This window comes from Hypomesus nipponensis, chromosome 13 (genome assembly GCF_054491055.1).
Source record: "Hypomesus nipponensis isolate SF chromosome 13, ASM5449105v1, whole genome shotgun sequence".
Classification (NCBI taxonomy): Eukaryota; Metazoa; Chordata; class Actinopteri; order Osmeriformes; family Osmeridae; genus Hypomesus; species Hypomesus nipponensis.
This window is the reverse complement of record NC_140373.1, coordinates 6,952,074-6,979,311: the sequence shown is the minus strand read 5'-3', so window position 1 is coordinate 6,979,311 and position 27,238 is coordinate 6,952,074. Positions and strand designations below refer to the sequence as shown.

At 45.9% G+C, this 27,238-nt stretch overlaps 2 protein-coding genes across 12 annotated transcripts in view; both read right to left on the bottom strand.

Annotated features, from left to right (window-relative positions):
• ank3b (ankyrin 3b) overlaps positions 1-27,238 on the bottom strand; it is a 91,120-nt gene that overhangs the window by 3,749 nt on the left and 60,133 nt on the right. For 2 of the 11 annotated variants that reach the window (XM_084670994.1, XM_084670993.1), the window contains exons 25-43: positions 26,713-26,748; positions 24,238-24,361; positions 21,290-21,392; positions 20,287-20,393; positions 18,714-18,938; positions 16,924-17,078; positions 16,550-16,761; positions 16,188-16,395; positions 15,899-15,995; positions 15,477-15,705; positions 15,126-15,251; positions 14,817-14,939; positions 14,307-14,333; positions 13,638-13,719; positions 4,051-4,125; positions 3,530-3,661; positions 3,186-3,329; positions 624-1,407; positions 192-471 (exon numbers count right to left, since the gene is read on the bottom strand). In XM_084670994.1, the coding sequence (XP_084527120.1) occupies positions 192-471; positions 624-1,407; positions 3,186-3,329; positions 3,530-3,661; positions 4,051-4,125; positions 13,638-13,719; positions 14,307-14,333; positions 14,817-14,939; positions 15,126-15,251; positions 15,477-15,705; positions 15,899-15,995; positions 16,188-16,395; positions 16,550-16,761; positions 16,924-17,078; positions 18,714-18,938; positions 20,287-20,393; positions 21,290-21,392; positions 24,238-24,361; positions 26,713-26,748 (3,269 nt within the window). Of the gene's footprint in view, positions 1-191; positions 472-623; positions 1,408-3,185; positions 3,330-3,529; positions 3,662-4,050; positions 4,126-6,614; positions 12,513-13,637; positions 13,720-14,306; positions 14,334-14,816; positions 14,940-15,125; positions 15,252-15,476; positions 15,706-15,898; positions 15,996-16,187; positions 16,396-16,549; positions 16,762-16,923; positions 17,079-18,713; positions 18,939-20,286; positions 20,394-21,289; positions 21,393-22,750; positions 22,763-24,237; positions 24,362-26,712; positions 26,749-27,238 lie in introns of all 11 variants that reach the window. The other 9 variants (XM_084670995.1, XM_084671003.1, XM_084671002.1 and 6 more) reach the window with 9 other exon arrangements.
• On the bottom strand, positions 4,181-6,427 carry LOC146259734 (uncharacterized). The gene has a single exon (XM_084671004.1). It carries the CDS (start codon positions 6,058-6,060, stop codon positions 5,179-5,181), a length of 882 nt encoding a protein of 293 aa, XP_084527130.1. The 5' UTR covers positions 6,061-6,427; the 3' UTR covers positions 4,181-5,178.

The following is a 27,238-nucleotide window of genomic DNA, read 5'->3' as shown; positions in this document are numbered from 1 at the left end:
TGTGCGTGCATGCTCACTGAAGGACTGGGTGAGAGTGTCGATCTGCAAAGTTTCACTTGTTAATTCATGTTGACATTCATCTGCTGTGACAGTAATTCTGGAGATCATTTAAAGATGGTCGGTTTCATTGCTCTTTAGCCACAAAATGTTAAACTTCATACAAGATAGGAAACCATGAACGTGTACAGTACCTGGACTTTGTGCTGGGACCCAGCTGCAGCCTCTCCCTCCTGTTTGCTGCTGCTACTTGGTCCTGCTGTGCTGCTGTCCTCCAGGGCTTCTGCCCTGCTCTCTTCCTCTTTCTGGCCCTTGGGTTGGGCTTTCCCCGGGGCTCGGGTCTGGTCTTTCCCCTCGCTGGCTGCCTCCTCTGCCTCTGGAGGTGATTGGGAAGATGGGGCCACATGTTCTCCATTCAGCTTCGCCGGAAGTCCCTGGTCAGATGACTTGTGGGTCTCCTTGGTGTTGTCAGGGCTGAGGAGTGAGGAGCAGATAGGTAGACGGGAGGAGAGGACTGCTGTCAGTGTGTTTGGAAGCCAGAGAAAGATCTGTGTTGTAACCATTCATATACAGACACATACAAATGCATGCACACATACAACTCTAACTCCAGCCTTGGTTCCTACCTCCTCTCGGGGCCCTCAGCCCCCGGCGTCCTTCCTGGGGTGGGCGCTTCCATGTTGTTACTGGATGCATCACTGCGCCAACCTGGAATTGAACACATATCTTTTTCTGCCTGCTGCACCTGGGAAAGGATGGCGTTCAGCCTCTCCTCCGTCATCTCCTCTTCCTCTGAGCCCTCTTCCAGCTTGATTTCTTCCAGTATGGACAGCAGTCTCTCCTGGGTCATCTCCTCCTCCTCCTCCTTCTCCTCCTCCTCCACCACCACCAGCGTAGAACCAGACAGCCCAGCCTCCTTTGCCTTTTCCTTCCAGTCAGAGGTGTCTGGGGCTGGGCCAGAGGACAGGCAGGGCCCCCCTACAGGAAGACCCTGGTCCTTTATTTCCTTCTCAATCTCCTCACCCTGGCCCTGATGGGTGGGCTCTGCCTGGGCAGCCTGCTCCGGAGCCCTACTTGCTTCCTCACTATCCCGGGGCTCGTCACACACCACAGACTCACGGCTCACCCCTGTATCCTCTCCAGTGGATGCCTCAGGCCCCCAGGACCCCAGGTCCCTTCTGTTGTCTAGGGAGGTGTCCTCCTCCACCACAGTGGGGGGTTGGGCACAGGGGCCTTGGGCCGGGGGGTCGCTGGTGGTCTGGTTTAGGGTGAGGTCACTGGGTCTAGCTGGGGTTTTGGTCGGGGAGTCTAGGCTATCCTGCCTAAAGAAGTCATGGTGGCGAAGCGGGGTGGGGGGCTCATAGCTCAGCTCTGTGGGGGTCTGCAACTCCAGCTCTATGTTGTGGTAACCTGGATAGAGGGTCACATACAGGTGTGGTGGCTGAGATGGAGCTGGCTGTGACACAAACACACACAAACAAGCACACACAATTGTGGAAATGTGGGCTTGGCCACAGGAAAACACAGGAACAACTGATCATGTCCGGGTTGGAGAGATAATGATAATGACTTGACATTGTGCAAAATGAAACTCTGGAAAGTGCAAACAGTGCTAAGAAATGAAACAGCCATAGAAACAGCTAGTTTGATATCCGGCACTTAAAGATGCAGGGCAGGCAGGTCCCAAAGCTTTCAGCCTCAGCCCCACAAACAACATTAAATTAGGGATCTCAAGTTTAAAACCAATGTTGGAATGCCGGATCAATTCATTTATTGAATTATCGTCTAAGAAAGCATTATCTCTATGTAGGTTTTATGAGCAGAGCAGTGAGGCAATAGGAATCTAGATTTACAGTTCAGGAACAGAGGGGTTGGGATAGAAGTGAGGGGGGAAGCCAGCAGGGAATAGAGGGGGAGGAATAGGAGAGGAAGGGGCCAGATCCAGATCTAAGGAGGATACTTTGGGATTAACGTTTACCACAGGGGGAGGAAGACAGAAAAGAGAAAAACAATGAGTATTAAACAGACAAGATTTCGACAAGAAGGTAAATATAAGGAGGTCTGAAACAGAATGATTTAGATGGCATTATATGGTTAGCAATGAAAACACACAACAATATGTAATTGGGTTGAAGATGGAATGCCTAAAGGAGAAAGCTGGAGCCAAAGGCCAGGCGAGAGCCAGAGCATTGTTAGCCAGGTCAAAATTAGTTGGTTATTATGTTTTTTTTTTGCAATTTGCCAGATAGCTTGTTAGGAAGGGGAGAGTGAGAAAAAGCCAGTAGGTCTGGTGGTAGCAGAAGAAGCTAGCTGCAGTGCTAACTACAACATGAAGAGAGGGGCTAGGTACAGCACTGAAGACAGAAGAGACTGCTGAGCCATTTACTGCAGGAGGACTCAGAGGATTCAGAGGTGCACCAGGCTAAAGCAGGCCTAACATACAGCAGTAAGACAAGCAATAGTTATTCAAAGCCAGCCATGCTATCAAAAGCACAACACAGCCCAATATGTGATTGGCTATCACTGACATGGCTGTCACTGGGGTTGACTGTCGTGAGTGTCAGTGATAGCTGAACATATATTTAAGCTATCTGAATGTTAGTGGCTTGCTTATGTAAACTTTATTTTAAGAGAGAATATTAAGCCATTCTGCCAACAGCAAACATGCTATTATAACATTTTGGTTATAGTAATTATGTTGTCATGTGTCGACTGTGAAAGGGATTTAATCAGCATTTTATATCAAAAAATAAAATCTGCTGTATACACATGAACATAACTATTATGGAACCAAATCAGTAACCACTTTAACCCATCTGAAATAACAAAGATATTTGTATTTGAATTAAAATAATGTAATTGTTTCAGATGGGCTAGAGTTTTGATTCAAGCAAGGTTAGCATTGCTGAAGCACCATGCCTTGTATACTCTACACATGAATACAGTCACAAAAACTGCAGTTATACTCAAATAAACGCCCCTGGCCAATCACATGGTGACTTTGATTAAGCCTAGAAGTTCCAGGGGCTGTGTTACCATCACCAATTGAATCATATTTCCAGATTGACTAACAGGTGCTACTGAACAATTCGTTGAGTAGGTTCTGTATTTGTAAACAGTAGTATGTTTAAATGAGAGAGAGAAGTAAAGAGATAGACAGAGGTCAGCTATATGGGGCTACACTTTACCATCAGACTGATCCAGGAATACTGCGTTATCATCTGCAAAACACCGTGTGCCTGAAATGTTACCATAGTCAAATATTGGCCCTTCCAGCAATGTCACAATATCCAGACGATTGATCTTTGTCAGCACTGCGGTTAAGGCATCCGCTACGAAGAAGAAGAAAGGGAGAGGGAAAACTGTGAACACATACATTATCACGCAATAGTCTAAATGTTTTGTCAGTATAGAATGCTGCTGTGAACAAATGGATTAATTACATTTGTGTCGTTTTGTTCTCTATTTTCATTAAGGGACAATACTGAAGGCTATATGATTATGTCTGATGGGAGGGGTAAAGGATACCTACTTGTGGCATTTTTACCGTCTCGGCTAACCCATTTCTTTAAAAGCATGAAGCTCTGAGCTGTCAGAGAGTTGGGATTTTCCACCCGAATGTGATTGATCTCATCCACAGAGAAATCCATTTCCCTGGCCAGCTCTGCAACAACACATGAAATATGGATTAGTCGCTTCTCCCTCCTTCTCCTCTCAGTCCTTACACACACGCACACACACACACACACACAGGCAGGCAAGTGGTACTGCAGTGCAGGCACAGAGGGCGGTGCACACTGCAGATGGCACTCCCTTCCATCACATAATAACCTCACCAACCCCACAACACACCAGACACTCAGGCACTAGACACACAATGACTCATTTCTAACCCTATGTCAATGAATAATATAGACTTCCGATATTCAAGGCGTTTGAGTGTGATATTTGTTTCACGGTTTAATGTAAAATCTGATGACACTGCGTCTTGTCTTACGCAAGCAGTTATTCCACCAACATACACTAGATGACGATGTCTCAGTGCTTACTCACCAGTCCAGCTCAGACCCAGGTGATCTGCCACTATGGCCATGCGCAGGTCTGTTCTTTCACAGGGACTCTGGGGGCCTGGGGTGGGGTAAGGGTTCAGAAGATTAGCATCTCAAAACCACTGCCAGTGTATTCAAGATGACAAGAGACTTAATAAACAACTCTTCTGGCCAACGTATCCCCACTGATTCAGACTGAGGCGATCCAATCCATAGGAAGGGATATAATTGAAAACGCTATTGAATAAAGCATTTTGGAATCAATTTTGAAACGCTAGGATTTATGTGGCTGTTGTACAATTTGTGCCTAATAAAATCACAGACAGACTATTATAGAATATTGATGATAGAATATGGAATCTTGGGAATATAATGTCCAGAAAATTTACTGAAAAAACAGACTAGTATGTTGTTATCGAGTAGTAGTAGTAGTAGTAAAGGTTAGAGTCGGTGAGTTTTAAATATATAGGTCACCCACTAATAATCTACCAGGCAAGCAAGCCTTTACTCTCACAAGAAAAGATCCACGAGATACAAAACAAACACAGGAAAACAGAAAGAGATGATCACGTTTCACATGTTCTAAAACTACTGTATGAGGTGTGGTGTTCAAGGCCATTTTCCATGCGTGTGAAACCTGTGGGCCTAGGTCTACCTTGAGGGCTAGGGGCAATACACAACCTGTTAATACAGACCCTTTTAACTTTATCTAGGGATTTTGATTCCTTCTATAATAACATCACAATAATGTAATGTAAGTAAAGTAAAAAAAAAACAGAAGTTGCCTCATCTGATTTTTCTGTCTTTTCTCCCTTGCACTTGGTTTTCACTTGCACGCAGTTTTAAGAGACCCTTCAACCTACCAAGACACTAAACTTAAAATTAGAACACTGACACAAGACAGCCTTTACATATCACTTTCCCCCTCTCTAGCATGCTTCACAACCCAACTACAGCACAGATGATATCTTACTAGGTACTGTAGGTATATAGGTCTGACCAGACATCACAGGACAGAAATGACAAGAATGACAGGAAGTGGACAAGCTACAGGAGAGTCACGCCACAGGCATCCAATCACAACGGCTACATGCACTCTTATCAGAATAAGCCATCAACAAGTGGTAAAGTTTTACAAACTAGGCTTGATCTCCGTGACGAGAGCCATGACTGGCCCAGCAACCTGACTGCCTTCCTCCTTCTCCTTCCCTCCAGTCCGCCTACTCTTCCTCCTTCTCCTCATCCTCCACTCTCTGTCGGACTGCTCAACCTGAGCTCTCACGTCTCTAGCAGACCTGGGTGTGGTGGTGGTGGTGCTGGTGGTGGTGGTGGTGGTAGTGGTGGAAGCAGTATAGGAGGACTGTGAGGCGTCTGACAACGATGTGTTCCTGGATGTGCTGCTGCTGTCTTCATCTCCATGGGTCAATTTGGCCTGTGTATGTGGGTCTTCCTTGGTAACGGGGTCCAGGGGTTTTCCTGATTGGCTACTACGTTTTGTTTTATTAGAGGATTGGCCTCTAACCTGAGTGGTAATCTGTTTGGCATTGTTGATAATTGAAGCAGTGCTGGACCATAAACTGGACCTGGTTTGAGGTAATCTAGCAGGTACCGGGGGTGGTTTACTTCTCTTGTTAACTTTAGGGGGAGATCTGATAAAAGTCTCCTTCTGATATTTTTTTACCTTCATCATCGGGATTCTAGATTTAGGTTTTATTTCTTCAAAAGGATCAAAACGTTTCATAATTACATTTTTATGAACTGTCGGTGTTGGTATCTGCTTTCTCACGTGCGTTTCTCTGCATAGCTTGGTATTAAGTGCTTTAACTGGTAACCTGGACTTGCATATTTTGACCTTCACTTTCTTGGATTCAGTATTTTTTATTGCTGTGATGTGGGCGTTGCTTTCTTTGAGGTTCTCCTCTAACCTGCTAAAGGCAGCTTCAACTCTGCTGACCTGCTGAAGAGTGGGTTCAGACGATGATAACAAGTCGAACACTATGCTGCCTGTCTGCATGAAGTTAGCATGTTCAGGGGATTCAAGGTTACTATTGTTATTGCTGCTCCCACTATGGGAATATCTATTCGGTTGTGTGTCTGCAAACTGTCTGCTTTGGTAAGTCTGCCTTTCCTCACTCCAATCTAGCTCTCTCTTGTCTGGTATTACTGGGACTCTTGAATAATAATCATATGAAGCAAAACATGTTCTAGAATTTGTATAATCTGAGGTGGCTGTTGTTATGGTATTATAATTATCTAAAGTGACTACCATTCTATTGGAATCAGAATCATTGGAGTCCTTTCTAGTGTTATTAGAGTTATCAGAGGGTGACTTGAAGCCAATTTTGAAAGTGGAAAATTTAGAGTCAGCGTTTGAGACTTGAAAAGTGGATGTGTCCTTATTGACACCATTTGACCTGTCCAAGCAGACAGTGGTCGTCTGAATGGGAACATGGTGGGCAGTTCTGGTGTCTACTGGGGTGTCTGGGTTAACCTGATACCTCAGTGTTGGTGTTGTGACTACACACGGTGCTTTAACCCCTGACCTCCCCTCTGGTTGGTTATGCTCACCAATCTGAAAAAATTGCAGCCTCTCTTCAACCATATCCCTCTTGCTCATGTCAATTGCACCACTGCGAGTCATCTCAAACATCTTCCCTTCATGGAAGGGGAAAGGGTTAGGTTCACTAGTCGGCGTGCTATCATCTGTCGGGGTTCTGGCTGGGGTTGTGTCGGGGGTTGTGGCTGGCGACCTGTCATCTACTGCCAGACCAAAAGGCTTTGGCTCATCGTCTCTCATTCCGGCATCAACAACATCCTCGTTCTCCTCTCCTTTGCTGGGCCACGGATCAAAGTCCAGGCCTTTAGTGGCCACAGTTTTAAAAGGGGAGTTAAACTCCTCTTCTAGTTTGTAACTGAAGTAGGTATCATTGAACCCATCTTTATCTGAGAGCTTTTGTTCCCCATTTTGTCCACTATCAGATGGGTCACTTTTTGACCTGGCCCTTTTGCATTCCTCGACTGGCATGTTCTCTTCCTCTATGACCTCCAGTTTGGTCTGGGTAAAGGAGCGATCACAAGACCTCATGAGGCTCTCTGAAGCCCACACGTCTCTCCTGCTCTCAGGCAGACCAAAGGTCTTACAGTCCTGCTGCTCGCACAGGCCGTCGTCCTCGTCTTGGAGGTCGTAACCATCGAGGGAATCGATCTCTGTTGCGTCTGTGTCATGAGAGAACTCCGCTGTGGTGGCGATGGAACAGTCTGTTAACGATTGGTCGTTTCCATTCTGTTCATATTCGTTATCCTCTGCTTTGCCGTTGGAACCATTTGATCCATTGAGACTTCCGTTTGTTTCCGGCTCTTTTTGGTTCCCGTTCTTGTCGTGTTTTTTAGGCTTGGAACCTTTCTGTTCCTGTTGCTCCTGCTCCTCAGGGACTTTAAAAGTGTATTTCTTAAAGGCGATTGGCTGGAAGACAGACTCTTCCTCACTAGAATCACTGTCGTCTGCTCCTGGGGGGACAGGGGATGGGGGCTGGACCCTGATGATGGGCTCTGTCAGGAAGCGCTTCTCACGCTCTTCCTGTAGGTTGACCTCCATCATCTCTGTCTCTGCCTCTGACGAAGCACAGGAACCTTTCCTCTCTGGGTCCGACTGCTCTGAGTCTAACGGGGGAGGAGGGGGGAACTCTATATACGCAACACCTTTATCTTTGGGCGTCTGCACAGCCTCGTGGTTACCATTGGAGAGGTCAGCTGACCTCTTGACCTTGAGTCTTTCAGGAGGGGCTTCTTTGAAGGAGAAAGCCTTACCTTGGTCGGAGTCCTCAGACTCCTCGGACCCCTCAGGGATGGGACTGGGGTTCCCTGGCATGAAGGCCATGAAGGAGTCCGGAGTCCTGGAGGTCAGTTCATAGCTGACTTCCTCTGAGCTGGGGGTTTCGGGGGTGATGGGGCTTTTACCTGAGCTGTCTATGAAGGACACCTGTTCTAACGTGTCGTCATCTGGACTGATGGGACTCAAGGCTGACGAGGACTTCTGTTTGACTGAGTGCAAGGCTCCCTTAGCTTCCCTTTCACCTTGCCTGCCTACTTGAACACTCACATAGACAGGCAATGTTTTAATGCCCTTGAAGTTCTCCCTGTTTGTATTGAGGACTGGGGATGTTAGTTTCTCTAGCACAGTATTTGAGTTAGAGTCTTTCAATGCGTTATCTAAAACTTCAAGAGTTTTGTTTGTTAGCTCTTCTGTTTTAGTAGGGCTAGTCTCTGGGGTGATATGTATTCTGTTCTTACTTAGAGTGGGTATCTGGGACGGCTTGGTGGCTGGTTCCAGTTGGGCCTTTATATTCTCATTTTCAAAGGGGCTGGACATGGCCCTAACAGGGATTTGAGATTCTGTTTTTTTCCTTGTGTTTTTGTTTAGTGTTTCATTGCTCTCTTTGGAAATGATCTCAGTTTTTGTTGAGGGACTTGATATCACTTCCTTGGAGGGGGGCACGCTTTTTGTGACTGGCGTTCTATCAGCGTCACTGCCATTTTCCTTTTTGGCAAAAAGTTTGGGAGATGTAAGGATCTTTTGACTTTTAGCACTTCCATTTCCATCCTTAAGAACAGAAGCTACTTTCTCTTGATCCATTTCTGTTTTTTGAAATGTTTCAGCATGGAGGGGTTTCTGATGTGTAGATCCTGGAATGTTTTTGTTTGACTGTTTGTCTCCAGCCAATTTCAGGGCACATGGTATCGATTCAATTATATCCATAGCAGGCCCTTTCTCTGGGACTTTTTGAGGACTTCCTTCATCTTTGTCCTCTGACCCTTTGGCATTCTTTTCTCCAGTGAACAGCTGATACACTGGCAGTTTGCTCTCTTGAAGTTTTCTGACAGAGGGTTTTGGCTGTACCGGCGGAGGGCTTTTTTGGTTATGGACCCCAGATTCAAATTTCATCCTGACAGAGCTCACTTTGTTGGTGTTCTTCTCAGCTACAAGTGGAGGTGGTTCTGATTGTCTTGCCTTGGTCTGCTGATGGACTTTCTCCTCACTGTGGCCAGAGAGCACACTTCTTTCAGGACTATTGGGCAGACTAGAGCTTTTCTTCTCAGCTTCGGCGCTCCCGAACAGTTTGCCCGTAGAGGGCTCCCTGAGCTTGCTTGTCCCCCAGTCACCAGCCCCAGTCTTGGCTTTCTGCTGGGATCTCTCCGGGCTGCTGCATGTGGAGCTGGGTCCGGAGCGTGTTTCTCTGGGAGGGTCCCTCTTGCCTGGCTTTTTCTCTGGTGACTGCAGCTCGTCATTGAGTTTCTCTGTTTTGTCACGGAAAAATTGCGAGACCTCACTCAGCTTTTCTTCCGCTTCTTTGACTGTTTGGTCTACACGGTCCTCATAGAGGAGTTTCTCTCTGCTTCTGTCCTGTTTATCTTCTGTGAAGCGCATCCACACTGCATGTTTAGGGCTACCAGGCTCTGTGGAGTAATGCAACACGGTCACTTTGTCAAACTGTGACTCGTCATCCCTGTGGGAGAATTTACCTGACTTTGATGCTGAATCTTTGGAAGTTGACTTCACAACAAATTCTTTCTGAGGTCTATGTCCACTCTCCACCCCTTGCGTCTCCTTTAACGTTGCATGGTCACCAGCCGATGAATCCTCGGCATCAGAGTGCGACACGTCCAGTTTCTCAGACAGGAGCATTTTCTCAGCAAACCTGTATGATTCTCCTCTTAGCTCTGACAGCTCATCGTCACAGTATTCTATGGAATGTTGACTCAGCAGTTTCAATGCTTTGTAGGAGTCATCCGCCATAAGCTGGGCGGAGCTTGGACGGCTGTCCTCTTCCTGTGAGACCGGGGTATTTACTCTAGACGATTCCAGGAAGGAGGGCAGGGTTTCCTCGGCAGTAAGCTCCTCCTCTTCCTGTTGTGCCTCGTCGTAATTTGGCAGTTCTTTGATTCCCCGGTCTCCCTTGTAGATGAACAGATCTGGATGTTTCTTGGTTTCCCTAATGATGACCTCAGTCGGTTCTTTGGTGTTGCCTTTTTCAATGTGAACCTCTATAATTCTCTCCACTTTGGGCTTTTGTTTAGTATCTTTGTCAAGGAACCTAGGTGTGAGCTCATCTCCTTTGATGGAGTCTTGGCCAGCTTTGTGTTCAAACAGGCCTGCTAGCTCCTTGGAGGGGTCTCTGCCTGACTGGAAGGCTTTCATAATGTCCCTTACAGACATTGTTTCCTCTATCCTCTCAACACCTGCCTCGGTTAGCTGAGGTTTATGATAGACCATCCTGGTTGTGGTGGTAATGTGCGTCTCCTCTTTCAAACGCATACTTTTGCTCACAACAGCATCCTCCTCAGACAGTTTCATCTGGAATGATTTGGAACTGGCTCCAGAGGCTACCTCTGGTTCCAGGCTTGTGGCTGCTGCTGCTTCCTCCATGATGGGTTCACAGACCTCATCTGGGTGCTCGTAGCTCCTGATGTGGACTACCTCTGTCCTAGTCTCTGTGATACAGGGAGGGATGGGGGACTCGGTAAAGAGGGGTTTAGGTCCCGTGCTCTCAGCGCTTTGAGGGGCCGATGGGGTCTTCTCACTCCTGGTCTCAAAGCCACTGTCAGAAAGAGGGCTCTTGTCCTGTTCATGAGAAAAGTCCTCAGGCGATTCTAAGATTGCATCTGTGCCATGATAACCCTCTGCCAGTTTGCATAAGTCCTTCTCAGAGGGAGAAGTGCGCATTCCTGTAGGCGGCATTTTGAGCTTGTGCTCAGGTTTGAGGGCACGTTTCTGTTTTTCCTCCCCTTCAATTCTAGCCTCCTCGTATTTGGACTTCATTTCCGCCATTTTAGAAAGAGAACTAGCACCAATGTCATTTGCTAAATAGTCGACTACTTTGGCTAAATCAAAATCTTTATTTGGCATGGACTGGGGCCTAAATGGGAGGGCATTTGTGTCAGGAGAAGAGTTATATTCTGCTGCACTTTTCAGTGCCTCTTGTAGTTCATCTTTCGAAAACTCCACCCATTCATCCTCTGAGGGCCTCTCGTTAACAGAAACCTTACTCTCAGTCTGGGCGTCCTTCTGTAAAATCTCACTAACTTTAACTAAGTCCTCTTTAACTTTCTCAACAAGACTAAATGGCTCAACATCGTCTAGCTTAGTCTGTTTAGGAGACTGAGAGGTCTGGATGGTTTTAGCTGCCATCCTGGTATCAATCTGGAGGATGGCAGTCATTCTTATCAGATCCTCCTTCATTTCTGCCACATCTTTTAGAATTTCGTGGTTGGACGTAGGTGCTGTGTGGATTATTGGAGGGGTGATAAAAGGAGGGGACTTTAACTGTGTTTTTGGTCTGGTCAACGTGGAAGACTGTGTAGAGCTCCTAGATTCTGCTGTGGCCATTTTAAGTGACCCCGGTCCAACTTTGGGAAGCACTTTTACCTGGGACTCAGGTGAGATATTCAGTAGGGAGTAAACTGGCACTGTCATTGTGTTGGAGGACACTGGGACAGGGGAGGGAGGGGTGGTTTTCAGAGACCCAGTAGCAGTGTTGGTTCTACGAGAAGATGACAGGGATTTGAGCGTGCCGTAGCCTGAGCAGGAGGTGAAGGTCTTCTCTGCTTCGTCTATGGCAGCACTGACACTGCAGGTGACAGCCTGCGTGGTGGCCTGGATCCTCTCCTGGAGACTGTTGCTCCGCTCAGATAGGAGACGGGATGATGGGGAGGTGGGAGTAGAGGAGTTGGAGGAATATTTGATCGGGGAAACCGATCCATTCATTGCTGGCACCTCGGAGGGCTGGGAGTGCGAGGACAGTGATTGGATAGGCTTTCCTTTGGACGTCATCATTGGATCTGTGGAAGTTCGGATTCCTGACAGACCAGAGATGCTTTTTACAGATGAGAGGGATGAAGCCCCTGTGGAGCCCAGGACGGTTTTGAAAGGTAAGCTAGAGTTATACATGTTCACCGTCGATTTGGGGGATGTGGGGGTGGTCATTGTCATAGCTGATCTATCAGGCACAGATCCTGTGCCTGGGATGGAGGGAGTCCTTGACGTAAATGATGATGCAAGTCCCTTAATAGACACAGGATCTGTCCCAGTTCGACCAGCAGAAGACATCAGGCTGGCCGACACTTGGGTGGGGTACTGGGCCTGCTGAACTACAGTCTTTATGGGGGAGGCCATTGTTCTGTAGGATCGGATAGGAGAAGCTACTTCGCTAATTGATTGGACTGGGGGTGTTGCCAAGACTCCAAGGGTGGACTTGATGGGAGAGGAAGTGGGGAGGGACCAGATGGCCGTCAGTTGCGAAGCAGGTGGCGGGTGGGACGGTGAAGTGGAGAGAGACCCCAGTCCGGACCTTGCTTGGCCAGGGACGGAAGCAGGAGCAGACGACCATGCCTGGTAAGATCTTGTTGAAAAGACAGGTTTGTGAGGGTAACCAGCAGGCAGTGTTCTTGTTGCGCTTCGCTCAACTGCTTCTTCAGAACATAAGCAAAATGAAAATCAAACGGAAAATGCAACAGAAAATGGTTGGAGAAGAAAAAACATAACAAGAGAGACCAGAGGAAAAGAATTGGTCAGTGACGCCTTCTGTTATCAAGGGAGGAAGAAGAACAGTACCTTGATGAGGTGTTGAAATGGGATATGAGGGTGAAAATGGAGCCAAAACTATTGATGTGGTATATTGTGAACCAGGGTCCATCAATGATAAGAAACGTAACAGAAAAAAGCCCAAAGAAGCACATTCACACAACACAGTGACCTAGACACAAAGACAGGACAGACAAAACAGAAAAAATGGCAAGACAAATGCACAAACCCAGAATAACAAAATCTCTCTTTTGACTTCAGATGAGCTACAATTATCTGCCTCTGGCTGTCTCAGTCTGATCAAGTGCCTTTTATCTGTTTGGTCTGAAATTCCACTTAAATATAGAAACGATTCTTCCCCAAAGATTTGGTCTTCCGGTTTTCTTTTACTGCAATTTCTATTATGGCAAAACACAGGTTCAGCACTAGGGTTTTAGGTCCATAATATGCATGTCATGCAAGATTGGGTACCCTTGTGACAAGTAGCTAAAGTGTACAATTTGTGAATTCCAGAACCTCAAAGTCACATAGTGACTTGGCATGCATTTAGGTCAAAAATAAATGCTGCATGATCATAAAGCCAAAAAGAGTGCAAATCAAATGAGTAACAGTTTCACTTTGACAACATGTGCATATGCATGTGAACATAAGATTAGTCAGTCACTGACAAATTGTGAGGTTGCAAATTCTATCATATTTAGTGGAGGAACCAAAATAAATTTTGGAGAAACCATACAGTGTGCAAAATATGTGGGCAGGCACAGCACAGCAACTTAAAAAGACTCAATAAAATGCCAAAACAATTCCATGCAAAATAGGACCATGTCAAGAACAAGCATGTGGACTTACAAGTGCAGGTTATGTAGGGTGAGAATATGTATATTTCACACATAAATATGTACTTTCTATTATTCCTACATCGTTCACTCATAATTTTTACACGAGAATTCAAAGTCACCTCAAAGAAGCATTTTATTATTGTCATCATTTTGTTAGTGAAAATTCCCACTCACTCATCGCAGGCTCGGCCAGATAGCTGTAGCGCTTACGCAAGGCTAGAGATGCAAAGGTGTGACGTCGCTCGGGTTTTTCAGTCTGCAACAATAACAACAACACAAACTATGATTCCCTAACAGAAACTGGGGCTGAATTGACCTTCCATGTTCATTAAACCCAATCAATATGATATGAAGTAATAATTTGCTGCTGCCAGCAGTGTTCCAGGGGTATAGTAAATTGTATTTTTATTATGTCAACTTTAATTGTGTTTATACTTGGGGCCCAGTTTAACACAATTTATTTCATACTTTCTTCCATTGAAAGTAATACTATACCTTGTAGTACCAATGAACAATGCTCCTTTAAGTTACTAGTTAAATCAGAATTAAAAAACACTTAACAGATCCATTCATCTTTGAATCAAAAATATCCTTAACAAAACAAGCAATCAATATTCACATTACATTGGACTCTAAAGAAGAGTTAGATCTTAAAAACAACTGAATGTATAATCATATCTCTACATTCAATGTTTCAAAAGGAGCAGCGCAAGAGAAGAACAGGCAAAGCTAGTTTGACCCTACAGCAGCAGTGGAGTATGAAGGGGCGGCCCCAGGTACCCGTGCCTAGCATCTAGCAGATCATTACAGCAGCACATAGCCGTGATGGGTGGGGCAAATTACCTCTTCCTCTGGGTCTGATTCCATTTCCTGGTTCCCAAGATGCATTGCAGAAACGGGCGAATAACATAATGGACAGCGGGGAAAAGAAACATCAGGATGTGAAAAAAGCGATTTAGAGCAAGGACTGAGAAGTCACCGCAAAGCAGCCAGCAAAGAAAACCCCAAAGCACACAGAAACACACAGACACAACAGCCAACATGTACTGCAATAGTAGCACAGAAAGAAAACGCAAACCACAAGTGAACCAATTTGGAGGAAAAAAAGCACATGGCCCTTTGTGCAGCAAAGCCTACAGCCAAAGCATGAACAGGTCAAAATCAAGACAGATTTGATGATAGAACTGCCCACAACAACACCTTGAGGGAAGCTTTGAAACAGATAAAAGACACTCTGGCAGTTGTCTCTGCCAAGTTGAGCCCCTTAGATCTTACAGTACTGCCCTACACCTCCCCTGACCATGAGTATGGCGTGGTGATGACACAGGGATGGAGGTGGAGGCAACGTCTTACCTTCTTCAGCGCCGGCAGAGTGATGTTGAGGTTGCACACAGCTGTTTGAGGGAAGCCCTTAGGAGTCTTGCACTCTTTCAGGAAACTGAGACGTCCACATGGCTCCTGACTATTGTCTCTGACCTATTGATAGACAATACAACTGTTCATGTTCATAACACAATTACATCCTGTTAGGGCTTTTGGTATGGTGCAATAACCAGGAAATTGGGCACATCAAATAATTATTCGGATGATCAAAGCCATAGAAAACACACATCAAATTGTTCGGAAGAACATGCAATTAAGAATATGTAACGATTGTATTACCTTGACACAGAAGGGAAGTCTGTTCTCTTTGAATGCGTAGAAGTTCAGGATGAGCTGCTGTCCAGCTTTGGTCAGAGGGGCCAAGTTACCATAGCAATCCACATAGATGGGTCTGCCTTCCAGAACCTGACAAACACACAACATTCAGAACCAAGCTGGCACACAACCCTACCTCTGTAGCACAGATATCTTGTGTGATACAACTACACTAATGCCTAAAAAATAAACCTTTTTGTTTGCATGGAAAGGTTCCCCCTTGTGTTTCCTTATCATGCATTGCAATAATGGGAGCATGCGCAGAGAGTACGCTTAACAAAAGCAGCATATAGGTTTTGTGAAGGTTGAGGCTACCTCAATATCCTTGCTCCTGGCCACCTCCTCAAAGTTCTCCTGCTGCTCTAGAGTTTTGTCCACCTTGTCATCCGTCATGCAGAAGCAGCGCAGCCGGGATTCAACAGGGTCGTTCATTTTGGCAAACACCACAAACTTGGCCATGTAGGGAACACAGATCAGGTCCCGGTACAGCTGGGTGGCCAAACCCACCGTCTCTGGGATCTGGTGGCAGTCTGCCAACCAGAACCTGATGAGGTAAAAGTACACAGCAATGGTAAAGACATTGTGTAAACACACAGCCATGCTGGGAGGGAACATGAACACACACATTGGGAAACAATAAATTTGACCGTTTTGCATAAAAAAAGCGAGCATCCCATTAAACATTTGTTCAATAAAATGACACAGTGTGTAGTTTTTGAGGTCAGATTGTATTTTACCTGGCTGACACGTTGGTGGTGAATGACACACAGTCATTGACGAAAGTAAGAGGGGTAGTGCCTGTGATGTCTTCCCACTGGGCTGGAGAGGTACCTCCTATATGGGGAAGACACACCATTTTGCGGATTAGGACCATAAAGGAAATATTCAAATGTGTGTATAGATCTGGAATGGGTCTTATGGCTATACCAAAATACCTATAATATCACAAGATGATGTGAACAAACTTCACACTCAGATCATTCAGGATAGGCTTGGTTGGCTGGACTGGACCAGCAAATGGCGTACCTGTGATGCTGCAGAGAAGGCGGAGGCAGGGGGTGGAGTCACCCTTGTATCCATTGCTGACGCCTTCCCCTGAGAGTGGCGGGACGGGGATTGTCATGGTGATGGGCTTGTGGAACTTCCTCCTGCGTGGTTCCACAGTGACGATGGGGCTGAAGGTGGCCCGGTTCCCCAGGATAGTTTTCACTGTATATTCAGGAATCGGCTGGGCCTGGAGACAGAGGAGAAGGAGGATATTAGTGCAGAATGATGAAGGTGAGGTGGAGGATTCCAGGGCTGACAGAAGGGAGGCAGAGAGAGAGAGAGAGGATGAGATGTCGACACTGAAATGGAGAGAAATATGTCATAATGCTGGACACACACACCTGCAGTCCGACGCGTATTTTCTTGGTAAGCGCCCCCTCTGGGAAGGATGCCTGAACCAATGACACGGTCTTGCTGGTCAGAGTCCCTCCCTCTGGACCCATCTGATTGGATTCCTGCTTTATCCTAGACACTACGGCAAAGTACTGTGGAAAATCCTTAGTGATGATGCGGCAGATCCTCTTCTTCTCAAGCTCAGCTGAACTGTCAAGCTCTACAGGGGATTCAAGTTCCACACATTCATTTTAATCAGAGAGTCACGATAAATACATCAAATAGTTCTAATGAATTTTTTGGGGTATCTATGGCTGATGCATGCATTTCTGATGGTTTTTATTGCATCTGCAAATTTCAATATTGATGATTCCCAGCCTACCTTCATCCATGCCATTCAGGAGCTGGTTGAGGTCTTCAGTCTTATAATCATACTGGTGTTCCTTCCATGTCTCTCCATTCTCACTTCTCAGCATGATCAACTCGCGCTCCTGGCCCCGCAATGAGCCAAAATGGGGGATCTCCACGATGACTGGCCTGGAGGGAGACAGTACATAGGGGCCTTTTCAGATGAATTCACAAGAAAATGAATAAAGATCCAAAATGGCTGACTGCAAGGCAGCTGACATGGAAATGGTGTTAGCGGATGCTGAGTGAATATGACAACATTATACTGTTAAATAATTGTATGGAACAAGGTTGGGGTCAATTCTGCTTTAATTCAGGGAATTTCAGTATATATGATTTCAAGTGTCTCATTCAGTTTATGATGATCAAATGATGACCTGACACCATCCGTAATATGGCATTTTGTAGTCAGTAAGTGGCACACAGTAGTCTATAGCCAAACCAAATGGACTACAAGTCCCATGTCAGGATGTGTGTTGTGCTATTCGAGGAGACAGTTCTCCCGATGCTTATTGTGATGTGACATTCAAAATGCATGGAGAGAGCAGCAGGTCCAGAGAGAAGCAGGAGAGAGGACAGGAATAAAAACTGTCCTTTCATGAAGGGGAGCTTTGATATCCTTAACTCACTGTAAGATCTACTGACTCAGAGAAGGTACCCGAGGATCCAGATTCACTGATCTACAGGAACAGACTCTTGAAGATGTGGCTTTTTATCTAAAAATTGTTTTAATTATGAGAACATGTAAAGCAAATGTTGTCTATTCCTTTGGCATTTTCAAACAAATGTCCAAATGTTAGTCTGACAGTGAGCCTTTTCTTTATGCTACTCTTCCTCTGACGAGGCAGAATGAACAGCAGATACCTTCTCCAGACTTGGGACCAAAACCTCTCATTTTGCTGATGCGATCCATTATATCTAAAGATGAGTCAAAGTATAACAGTCATGAGAGCGGGATGCTAAGGACCAGGGACTCATGCCTCCAAAAGCGCAGTCCAGTTACAGCAGCCAACATGATCGGCACCTTTCAGTGACCAACCGAATCAACGGAAAGCTGCAGGGTCGAAATAATACAGAAAGTCTTAAATGAACATGTCCAGAAATTGGAATCAAATCATAAAAGGATGGAGGTGGCAGTTATAATGATAGTATAACTGTTTCTAGCGTGGCGGACGGACAGCCTCGTGTCCCCTCTAGAAGGACGGTCCTACCCAGCGAATTTAGTTCCTTTGGGGCCGAGCTGCAGCACGCGGCTCACCATGCTCTCACTCTCGCTAAGAGAAGGGAGGCGTTTGGGGAGGTGGAGTTTACTAGGGTGGAGTAAGGTCCACGCAGCCATAGAAGACAGAGGAGAAGAGACACAGCAGACTTTAAGTCTGGTTCAGTTGTCTCTAGCTAGCTCAGTTTTCTTTTAAATAGAGTTCTCAGTGAATGACTATTGTACTGCAACCTAGCATGTGAACAATATATCTGACTAACAAATGCCAGCTCATTATACATGGCTAAAGCACATATATTTACACATCTCAAGCAAGGCTACAGCAGCAAACTCTGAAAGTGTGTGGTTGGGGTATTGAGTAGTAAGCGACAAGCTTCTATCAGATATCATTTCATGGGTACGATCATACACCAGACACAAAATATTAACTACCACACACCTCAACCAACACACGCTACAAATAGATGGTTTTCATGGAGATGAGGAGAGAAGCAGAGGCACGTCAGTCACCCGGCAACAGGTCAAAAGTCAAATCCCAAACTTACCCCAAGAACTGCGCTCCAGCCGGTCCCACCTCCACCAATCGGCTGGCAAGCCCCTCCCCCTCCACCATTGGGGGTGGAGTTGCCAATTTGTGCCTCTTGACCAATCGACAGGTGATTCGTGTTGGCGCAGTGCACTTCCTGGGGGGGATAATAATGCGCATCCCATTGTGACGACTTCCTCTCATGGACCCGCCCCTGGCGTCCACCATGAAACTGACCAGGAAGCTGGAGGAGGTAGAGGGAGGTGAGGGGTGACACAGGCCAGTTAGCAAGGGCTTGGAGAGAGGCCACGCCTCAGAGAATGGAGGTGAGAACACTTCCCATGCTGTGACCAGAACACACTCACACTCACCAATGCAAAGGAAAGGGTGAGGGAGAGAATGTGAGAAAGAATATGTAGTTTGGAGTTATCTATGCTGGTTATTTGTCCATTCTCGAAGGTGACAAGTTGGAAACATGAGTAAGGTACATCTTGTACGTTCTTTAAATCACCGATCATCAAAACAAAACGATTTAGATTAAATCCTTTAGTCCATTCTACTACAGACAGGACAACTACCAACATAGACCCCTCCAAGGTAGCGGGTCCAGTCTGTGTGTTAACGACATCCATGTAGGTTTCGCTGAGTAGGGAATCACATAACACACACACTGTAGCGTGCTGGGTCACATTCACACACAGAGACTTTCTGCGTTTGATGTTTTTCTACATACTGTAGAGCGTAGATGCATGTGTATGTCGAAGTGTGTTTAGAGTAAGTTTCAACAGATGGAATGCTTGGTGCCTGCTGTGGGAAGCTGTATGTGTATCTAGGGGTGACTGATTAAGCGTCCCTAATTCATCACCTGAACACAACATTACAAGAGCTATTCATCAATAGGAATCTAGCCTGACCTTGGGTACACATGGCAGCTCAGCCTTTAGACACTGTGGTCAATATGCAATCAATAAGACTCACTCACAAAAGCATGCACAAACCTGCATTACAAACAGAAAGCTTTTTGTGACAGTGAACCCTAACTTGTATTCAATAGGGTCAGTATATTCCCTGAACCGGTCTTTGGTGTGTTAAGTCCAACAGTGATGTAAAAGAACACAGAAAAAAAGCCACAAGCACAGACAGGAAGAAGAGAATGTGGGGTCAGGAAACAGGAAACAAGGGGAACCAATCATCACCTGCTGTCATACTGCGGGAGTGGAGAGGAAAAGCTGCAGAGCAACCCAGGAGGAACATGTCAAACAACAAACTCATCATGACCCATCACAGCCACTGTATCACGGTCACTAGGATTTTGCATAGTGGAGAAATTTCAAGGAAGATGACGGAGGATTAGGAGACTAATCGTATACTAAGAGTACAGTGTTTACAGAAGGTAAGACAGAGAGGGGAATATAAGGTTGACGGGAATGAAGAAAAGCATTGGTAATTGTTGAAGGAATGACACATCTTATAAACATATTTTTTTATGGGGGGGGATTCTTTTGTATTCACTGCTTATGTTTAGTCAGCAAGTCAGTTTGGTTGGTCAGTCAGTCCCTGCTCTTCTAGGTGGTCTAGGGTCAGGGTCTTACCCAGAGTGTATGGGAGAGGACACCAGGTTGACGTTGTCCAGAGTGTCAGCTGCCCAGCTGTAACGTCTCAGAGAGTCAGAGTCCATGTCCCGCGCCACCGCCAGGTTCTGTAAGCCACACACAGGGTTAGCAAGACACTGCTGTGTGTGTGTTATCAACACACTGCTGTGTGTGTGTGTCCTTAAACAACAACATAGTCATTTGGAGTGCAACTACTCTGTACCTAGTCACAACTAGATATGAAGCATGGCAATACAACAGAAAAACAGACAACAAAAAGAAGAACGATATCCATCAAATTATGTCACTAGCAGTCACCCTCTGTTACACTGACATGCTGAACTTGGGGGTTTGGAGAATATGAAAACCTTGACGTGGAATAAAAGGCAGCTCAGTTGGCAAAAAATATAAATTAATTCAATTTAAATGAAAAATGACAAGGACTGTGCTGATGACGAGGATTCAGGCAGAGCTGAACGGAGAGGGGGGACTACTGAACTGAAACAACTAATGCCGCAAGAGAACAACCACTTTCAGACCTGGGTCTAGACACCATTTGAGATGTTTTCAAATACAGTTCCAAAGATGGTTTAACCCAGGTCTGCTTGGTGGCCTGCAATTCACATGCAGGGTTTATTAGAAGGTCATCTTATCGTACGGTCTACCTTGTTGTGAGGATCAACAATGAAGGACATGTCTTTACAGAGACCCTGAAGCATTGGAGGAGAAAACAGAGGACTGTCAGTGGGGATCCCGGTCAGGGACTCTGGCCAATGAGCTTGGCTAATTTCATCCCCTGGGAGAGTACGAGGGCATTGGATTGGCCTACTCCCTTACACAGTACATTGAGTAAACATAGACTCTGGCCCTTGCAACATTTGTGTAGCCTTGCAGGCCAACTGTTGAATGCTTTGCATATGATGACGTACAGAGAGAGAGATACAAACACAGACAGACAGACAGACAGACAGACAGACAGAGAGAGAGAGAGAGATGTCCGTACCGAGTCCTTGTTGGGCGCCAAGATCTCCTCGATCATCATGCTGTCCCTGGTGAAAGAACTCCTGTTGAGGGTGTGGGACCTATCTGAACTGAAGGAGCGCAGGCTGGGGTTGGAACATGACACGACCACAGCAGAACCAGAACCACAACCACAGGGGCAGCAGACAGGACAGAGGGAGGAGGGGTGGCGGTGGTGGAGGGGGTGTGAACAGAAAACACAAACAAACAAACAAACAAACATCATTACTGCATGCAGCTTCCAGGGAGCTAGGGCATCAGCACAAGAGCAGAAACTAACTAACCCAGCCTAAACCCAGGACAGGAGTGGACCATAGCACTGAGAATCGTTCACTTTAATACGGCCAGTGAGCTGAATAGTGGTGTGGCCATGATATGGGTGTACTGTGCACAAGCAAGATGACAGCATTCTAAATGAAATATGGAGCAAACTTAACAATACATTTAAATCACAGAAAGATGCATGAGCTACTTTTGCAGATACCCTTTAAATGGCCAAAAAGACAAAGTAGGGTAGGGTATTTTCAGTTCACAACAGTAAGCTGCTCACAAGCCTGTACATGTTAACTTAAACTAAATATCAACTTTAAGTATTCAATTAAAAAACTCTACTCGCACTGTAGCTACTGTAATTTTCCCAGTGGAACTAGCAATGCATGGTAGGTTCATGTGACACAATCCAGAAGGTTAAAACACACTGAATATATTTGCTTTTCAGTGTAAATCTAGTACATTTAGTCACTTAGCAAACGCTCTTATCCAGAGCAACTTACAGAAAGTACAGGGACATTCTCCCTGAGGCAAGTGCCTTTCCCAAGGACACAATGTCATTTTTCATGGCCGGGAATCAAACCGGCAACCTTCTGATTAATTGCCCGATTCCCTAACTGCTCAGCCATTTGACCCCCCCAAGTAGTGTAAATGTATTTCTGACACAACTAGATCTCTATTTGCAGAGGCCCATTTTGTTCTGTTTTGATCTGAAAGGATGTTGAGGTAAAGTCAATAAGCACTCTAGTGTCACATTGCATTATTAAGCCTTTTAAACGTGTAGTTTCTGTACTGTAGTATGTCCAGTCGAAAACACAATTCATCTTGAGATCCCTGGAAGCTTAACACTTCACACATAACGTAAGCGTCGTATCAGTATTCACACAAAAACCAAGCAAGGCCACACTCTCCACACAACACAGATGTCTACTAACTCTAAATACAGATGCAAAAAAGACACCCACAGTTGAAACGATAAAAACTGCAAATGGTGCACACACCAGACTCAATACATCCAATAAAATTGAGCTGAAATGAACCAAAATGAATGAGTCACATCATCACAATGATTGTGGAGTTGTAATGTTTAGGGGCGGGGGGGCAGGGATAGGGGGGTCGGGGGTGCTGTAGGTAAATAGATATCTACAGCAGGGAGCATGTCATGCCCTCTTACCTGACTTTAGGGCTTATGTAAGAGGCGGACGTGAGAGAGGGGTGGGGGGGTGGGGGGTGAGGGAGAGACAGAGAGATACAAGAAGAGAGGGTATTGAGAAGCGGCTGATCTGAGAAGAGTAGAGCCAAGCAGTGATGCAGTGGGGTCATGATCCTGCAACAGGGCCTCTGCCTTTACATGGCTGGGATACTCTCTGAGACATCCCACTAGGAGAGGGCAGGCTATGGTCCCATCATATTTCAGTTGAGGTACAGTCGAACGACCAAGTTCACTTGATCCTGGGTCAGTTCCCATTGGCCTAGACAGAGGACAACAACTCTAGTCTTAAAGCCTGCTACTGATCCTGGATCAGTTGAAAAGGGAGAGTAAGTTACAGTAGCATGAACTGCCAGAGCCCTTCATCAGAGAGTATTCCATGTAAACACAGCCTTGGCTGTGAAAGACAACACACATGAACAGCTTGATGTAGCCTAGTCTACTTTAAGTAGTCAGCTTCTTTAATCAACATTTCCCTGCTGTACAGGGGAGGTTGAGTAGGAACAATAGACATACAGTAGAGACATAGTCAGAACTATATAGTCATTTAAATAAACCAGGCTGAACATACAGTAGGCTATTGTTATTCCTTTTTGGTTGTCCACTACAGCGCCAATGACCCACTGGCTGTGGATGTAAAGTAGCTCACCTACGGTGTAACTGAATGGTGTTATTCAGACAGTTAGAAGGGGACTTTGTATACAGATCTTTTGTTTTGTTATTCTGTCCCTCTGAACAAGGCTGTGACACACACACGCACACACACACACGTCAGTCTGAGTCAGTAACCCAATGGGGGAACTACAATCATTGAACACTTCTAATTTCCTCTTGTCCGGTACACATGTGGTCATTGAGTCAATGTTCAATATAACCCCGTCTGGATATTATTGGATATGTACGGAGGTTCTTTATGTTGAGGGGAAAATCCCCCAGGGCTGCCCTTCATAGGGTTAAACATTAGCTAGTGTGCTACCTTGCCTTTCAGCTCACTGCTATTGAACCAGAGGCTGATGGAAGGCTGGCTGCTGTGGCTCTGTCCATACTGAGTTACAATGAGGGGACCCCTATTGTCAAACTCAGTCCTTTAGAATACATTCTCTTTAAAGTCCCACAAAGGCAAATATTCCTTTGCCTCAATCATATAGCATACTGTCTGAAAAACCTGTGGGAGTAGAGACAGACATATTTTGAAAAGTAACCAGCCATCAATGAGATTACATTAAATTAAAGACTGAGGTAAAACCACTGTATTTAAAAAAAGGTTGTCTATAGGGCTCAAGTGCAGCATTTTACATGCTAATCCCACAACAAAGAAATTAGGATATTGTCGTAACTTTACCTCAGTAAAGCATAATCATATTTATAAAAAAACAAAAAAAAACAATGGCCCACTGTGAGTGTTGGTGGCTTGCTGTGTCATGTTAGTGATGTGTGTAGCGTGGCCTTACCTCTGTGAGCGCGCTCCAATACTGAAACCCATGTAACCCTCCTGTGGGAGAGAGTCGTCCCCCAGCTCCCTCAGGTCCTGGGGGCCCAGGTACTTGTCCGTTTCGCCCGTCATCGCATCCTCACCTGCCATCACAGCACAGGGTCAGTGACCAGCCTGTCTAACTGTCTGTCCTCCTTTCTCTGTCTTCCCCTGGGTGTCTGTTCATCTGTCTGTCCCTGTTCCTCGGTAAATGGTTGTGTCCAGTGTCGGACTGGGGCTGTTAGACGGGATCAATGCTACAGCCCCAGAGGTATTTTCCTAATCAGCACACTACCGACTGACACATACTCAACCTGACACATCCGATGGACACAACACACATATACACACACACACACACACACACACACAGCGATAGTTTTTCTTTAGCCACAGCAAGCAGAAAGTGTTGGCTAAAAGGCAAAGGCAGCGAGTAGTTCAAAGTTAGAAAAACACACACGTTCTGTTCTAGACATGTTAGAAAATAGGGTCCATGTTGTTCTCCGAGGGAGATCCTACAGTTTGGCTCCAGGCTGGAGGTCTGACCGGAGGGAGAGGAGGAGTTAAAAGGACGAGCGAAAATTAGAACAAGTGCACACAGGCTAAGCGAGGGAGGAGAAAAGAGAGAGGGAGAGCAACATTCCAGCAGCAAAAATCCACTCTGTAGTGCCCCCTTGCACCACCCCCCTCGCCCCAGCTGCACCCCGGTCCCCCCGTCCCCCCTGTAGCTTCTCGCCACGGCAACCCCTCCCCCCACCCCTGCCTGCCAGCTTACACACAAAAAAACTTTTACAGACCTCATCTGGCTACATTCCAAACCAAGAATTTCCATTCAGACTCTCACCCCCTCACCCCCACCCCCCACTCCCCAGAAAAGAAGAAGACTTACTACGTAACAAAACCGCCAGTTCAAAAACACTTCATTCAGCTCCTCAGCCACAAGCTGTACTCTGAACTTTACTAAACTTTTGGGACAAATTAACTCTATCTCTTCCTCGCTCTCTTTCACTATCTCTACTTTCTCTCTACCTCTTTTTCTTTTGCTATCTATACTTTCTTCTCTCTCGCTCTGTCTCTCTCTCTCTCTGTCTGTCTTTCTCTGTCTCTCTGTCTCTCTCTCTCTGTCTCTCTCTCTCTGTGTGTGTATGTGTGTGTGAGTCTTGCATTACACTCTCACCCAGAGCAGAATAACTCCCACAAACAGATCAGCTTTCTCCCGCCGAGCCCTGCTCTGCTCTAAGATTATCCTCATACACACACAAACACCAACACACATGCACATACGCACACACACATTTCAGGAGTGAAGGACCAATCTTGAGCAGGAGGTCCAGCTCTAGGAAAGGAATATTTGCATTGTGGGAAACTCTTGTCTGTTGCTACATACAATAGCCTCAAGCCCAGTATCTCCTCTCCTCTAGGTCATGTTATCTAATTGACAGGGACAAAGAATTATTGATCATGTTAATTCACCCAAGTGCAGTGGGCTGGCGCTTGGGCTGGGGTTTGGAAGGAAGGCAGGGACACGGACAAGGACAGGCCCGCACAGTGACAGTACCTATTACAGAGAGCTAGCCACACAAAGAGCTGGTGCTGAGGTGTGCTCTGTTTCTGTCTGTGGGAGCAGGTCTTTGCTATACTGACCCAGAGAGGTGACAATAGAGATAAGCTCCCCTACAGTGAATGACAGACGCACAGGAAGGAGTACGAGAGGGATGAGAGGAGGGAGAGGAAGGAACATAGAGAATGGAAAGAACGGTGTAGCCCAAAAGAGAGCATCAATATTCTATTTTCCTCCTTTCTGTTCTAGAAGTTGGAGCACAGAAAAGGTCACTATTAATATGGACAGGTGACCTGATTCTCGCCCATCTGCTGGAAGAAGTGAGCTGATACAAACAGCAATATAAGATCCTTTGCTATCAATGCTAGCTAACAGCACAGCCTATGTTTAGAGTGTGACTGTACTGTAATCAGTGCTGTTAGTACGCTGGTATCCCAGCCACGCCAGGGCAGATTGAGAAGCAGGGGCAGGGTCAGATAGCAGCAGTCTCCCAGCCTCACCCAGGCACCGTGAAATGCAACTGGACACCGGTCTGTACAGTTACAGAGAAGACACTTTTAGAGCAGAGCTGAGCAGAGCTCAAAGCTGACAGAACCAAGGATAGGACAGGTCTCTTACAGACTATGAGCTATGATAGTGAGGGAGGACGCACACATAGTATGCAGTATATATGCACATGCATATATGCAGATATACTTGTGTATATATGCATATACACAAGAAGCACAGGCACGCACACACATACATACATGAGAGCGTCTGCTAAATGACTAAATGATTAAATATACATACACACACCATTTAGTTTCCAAGTATTTAGTTTGTTATGATCTTTTCTGTATTACAGCAAACAGGTTACTGGGGTTAAACATGTATAAGAACAACCCCACTTACTACAGTAGCTGATGTGGATATTTGGGAACTCCATTTCTGTTTGGACATAATGAGATGTGTTTCAATATAATGTGTGCCAGGGAATAGAACAGGCTGTCAGTCTGCTGGGCTATCAACAAACAGATTATTTAGGAAACATTAGCCACACAAGTGGAACCAAAATAATCCATTAGGATGATTTGTCACTGGCTGGGTGAATGTATCTCCAACTGCTTCTCTTGCAAGCACACTCCCTTACACCACAGTCCCTCCCTCTCTCCCTCCCCACTCTCTGTCCTTCTCGGACTGTTTGGTTTAGGTCAAACTCCACTGAATGCCTTTGGAGAGCTCTGGTGACCGCATGAAAGGACATCTACACCTTTGTCAACAACCAGTGCTTTAGAAAGACTGACGGACGCTTCACTACCCCCCCACCCGCCCCCCCCCCACTGCAGCTGACACTGTGTTTACCATGTCTACGTGTGTGAAATTACAATAACCCCAGCGACAGGCTTCCCTATGAAACGAGACAATGGATCAGATGCAT

Coding starts and splice junctions, on each gene's coding strand:
- LOC146259734 (XM_084671004.1), bottom strand. CDS start 6,060: ATGCAGACAGGCAGCATAGTGTTCGACTTGTTATCATCGTCTGAACCC.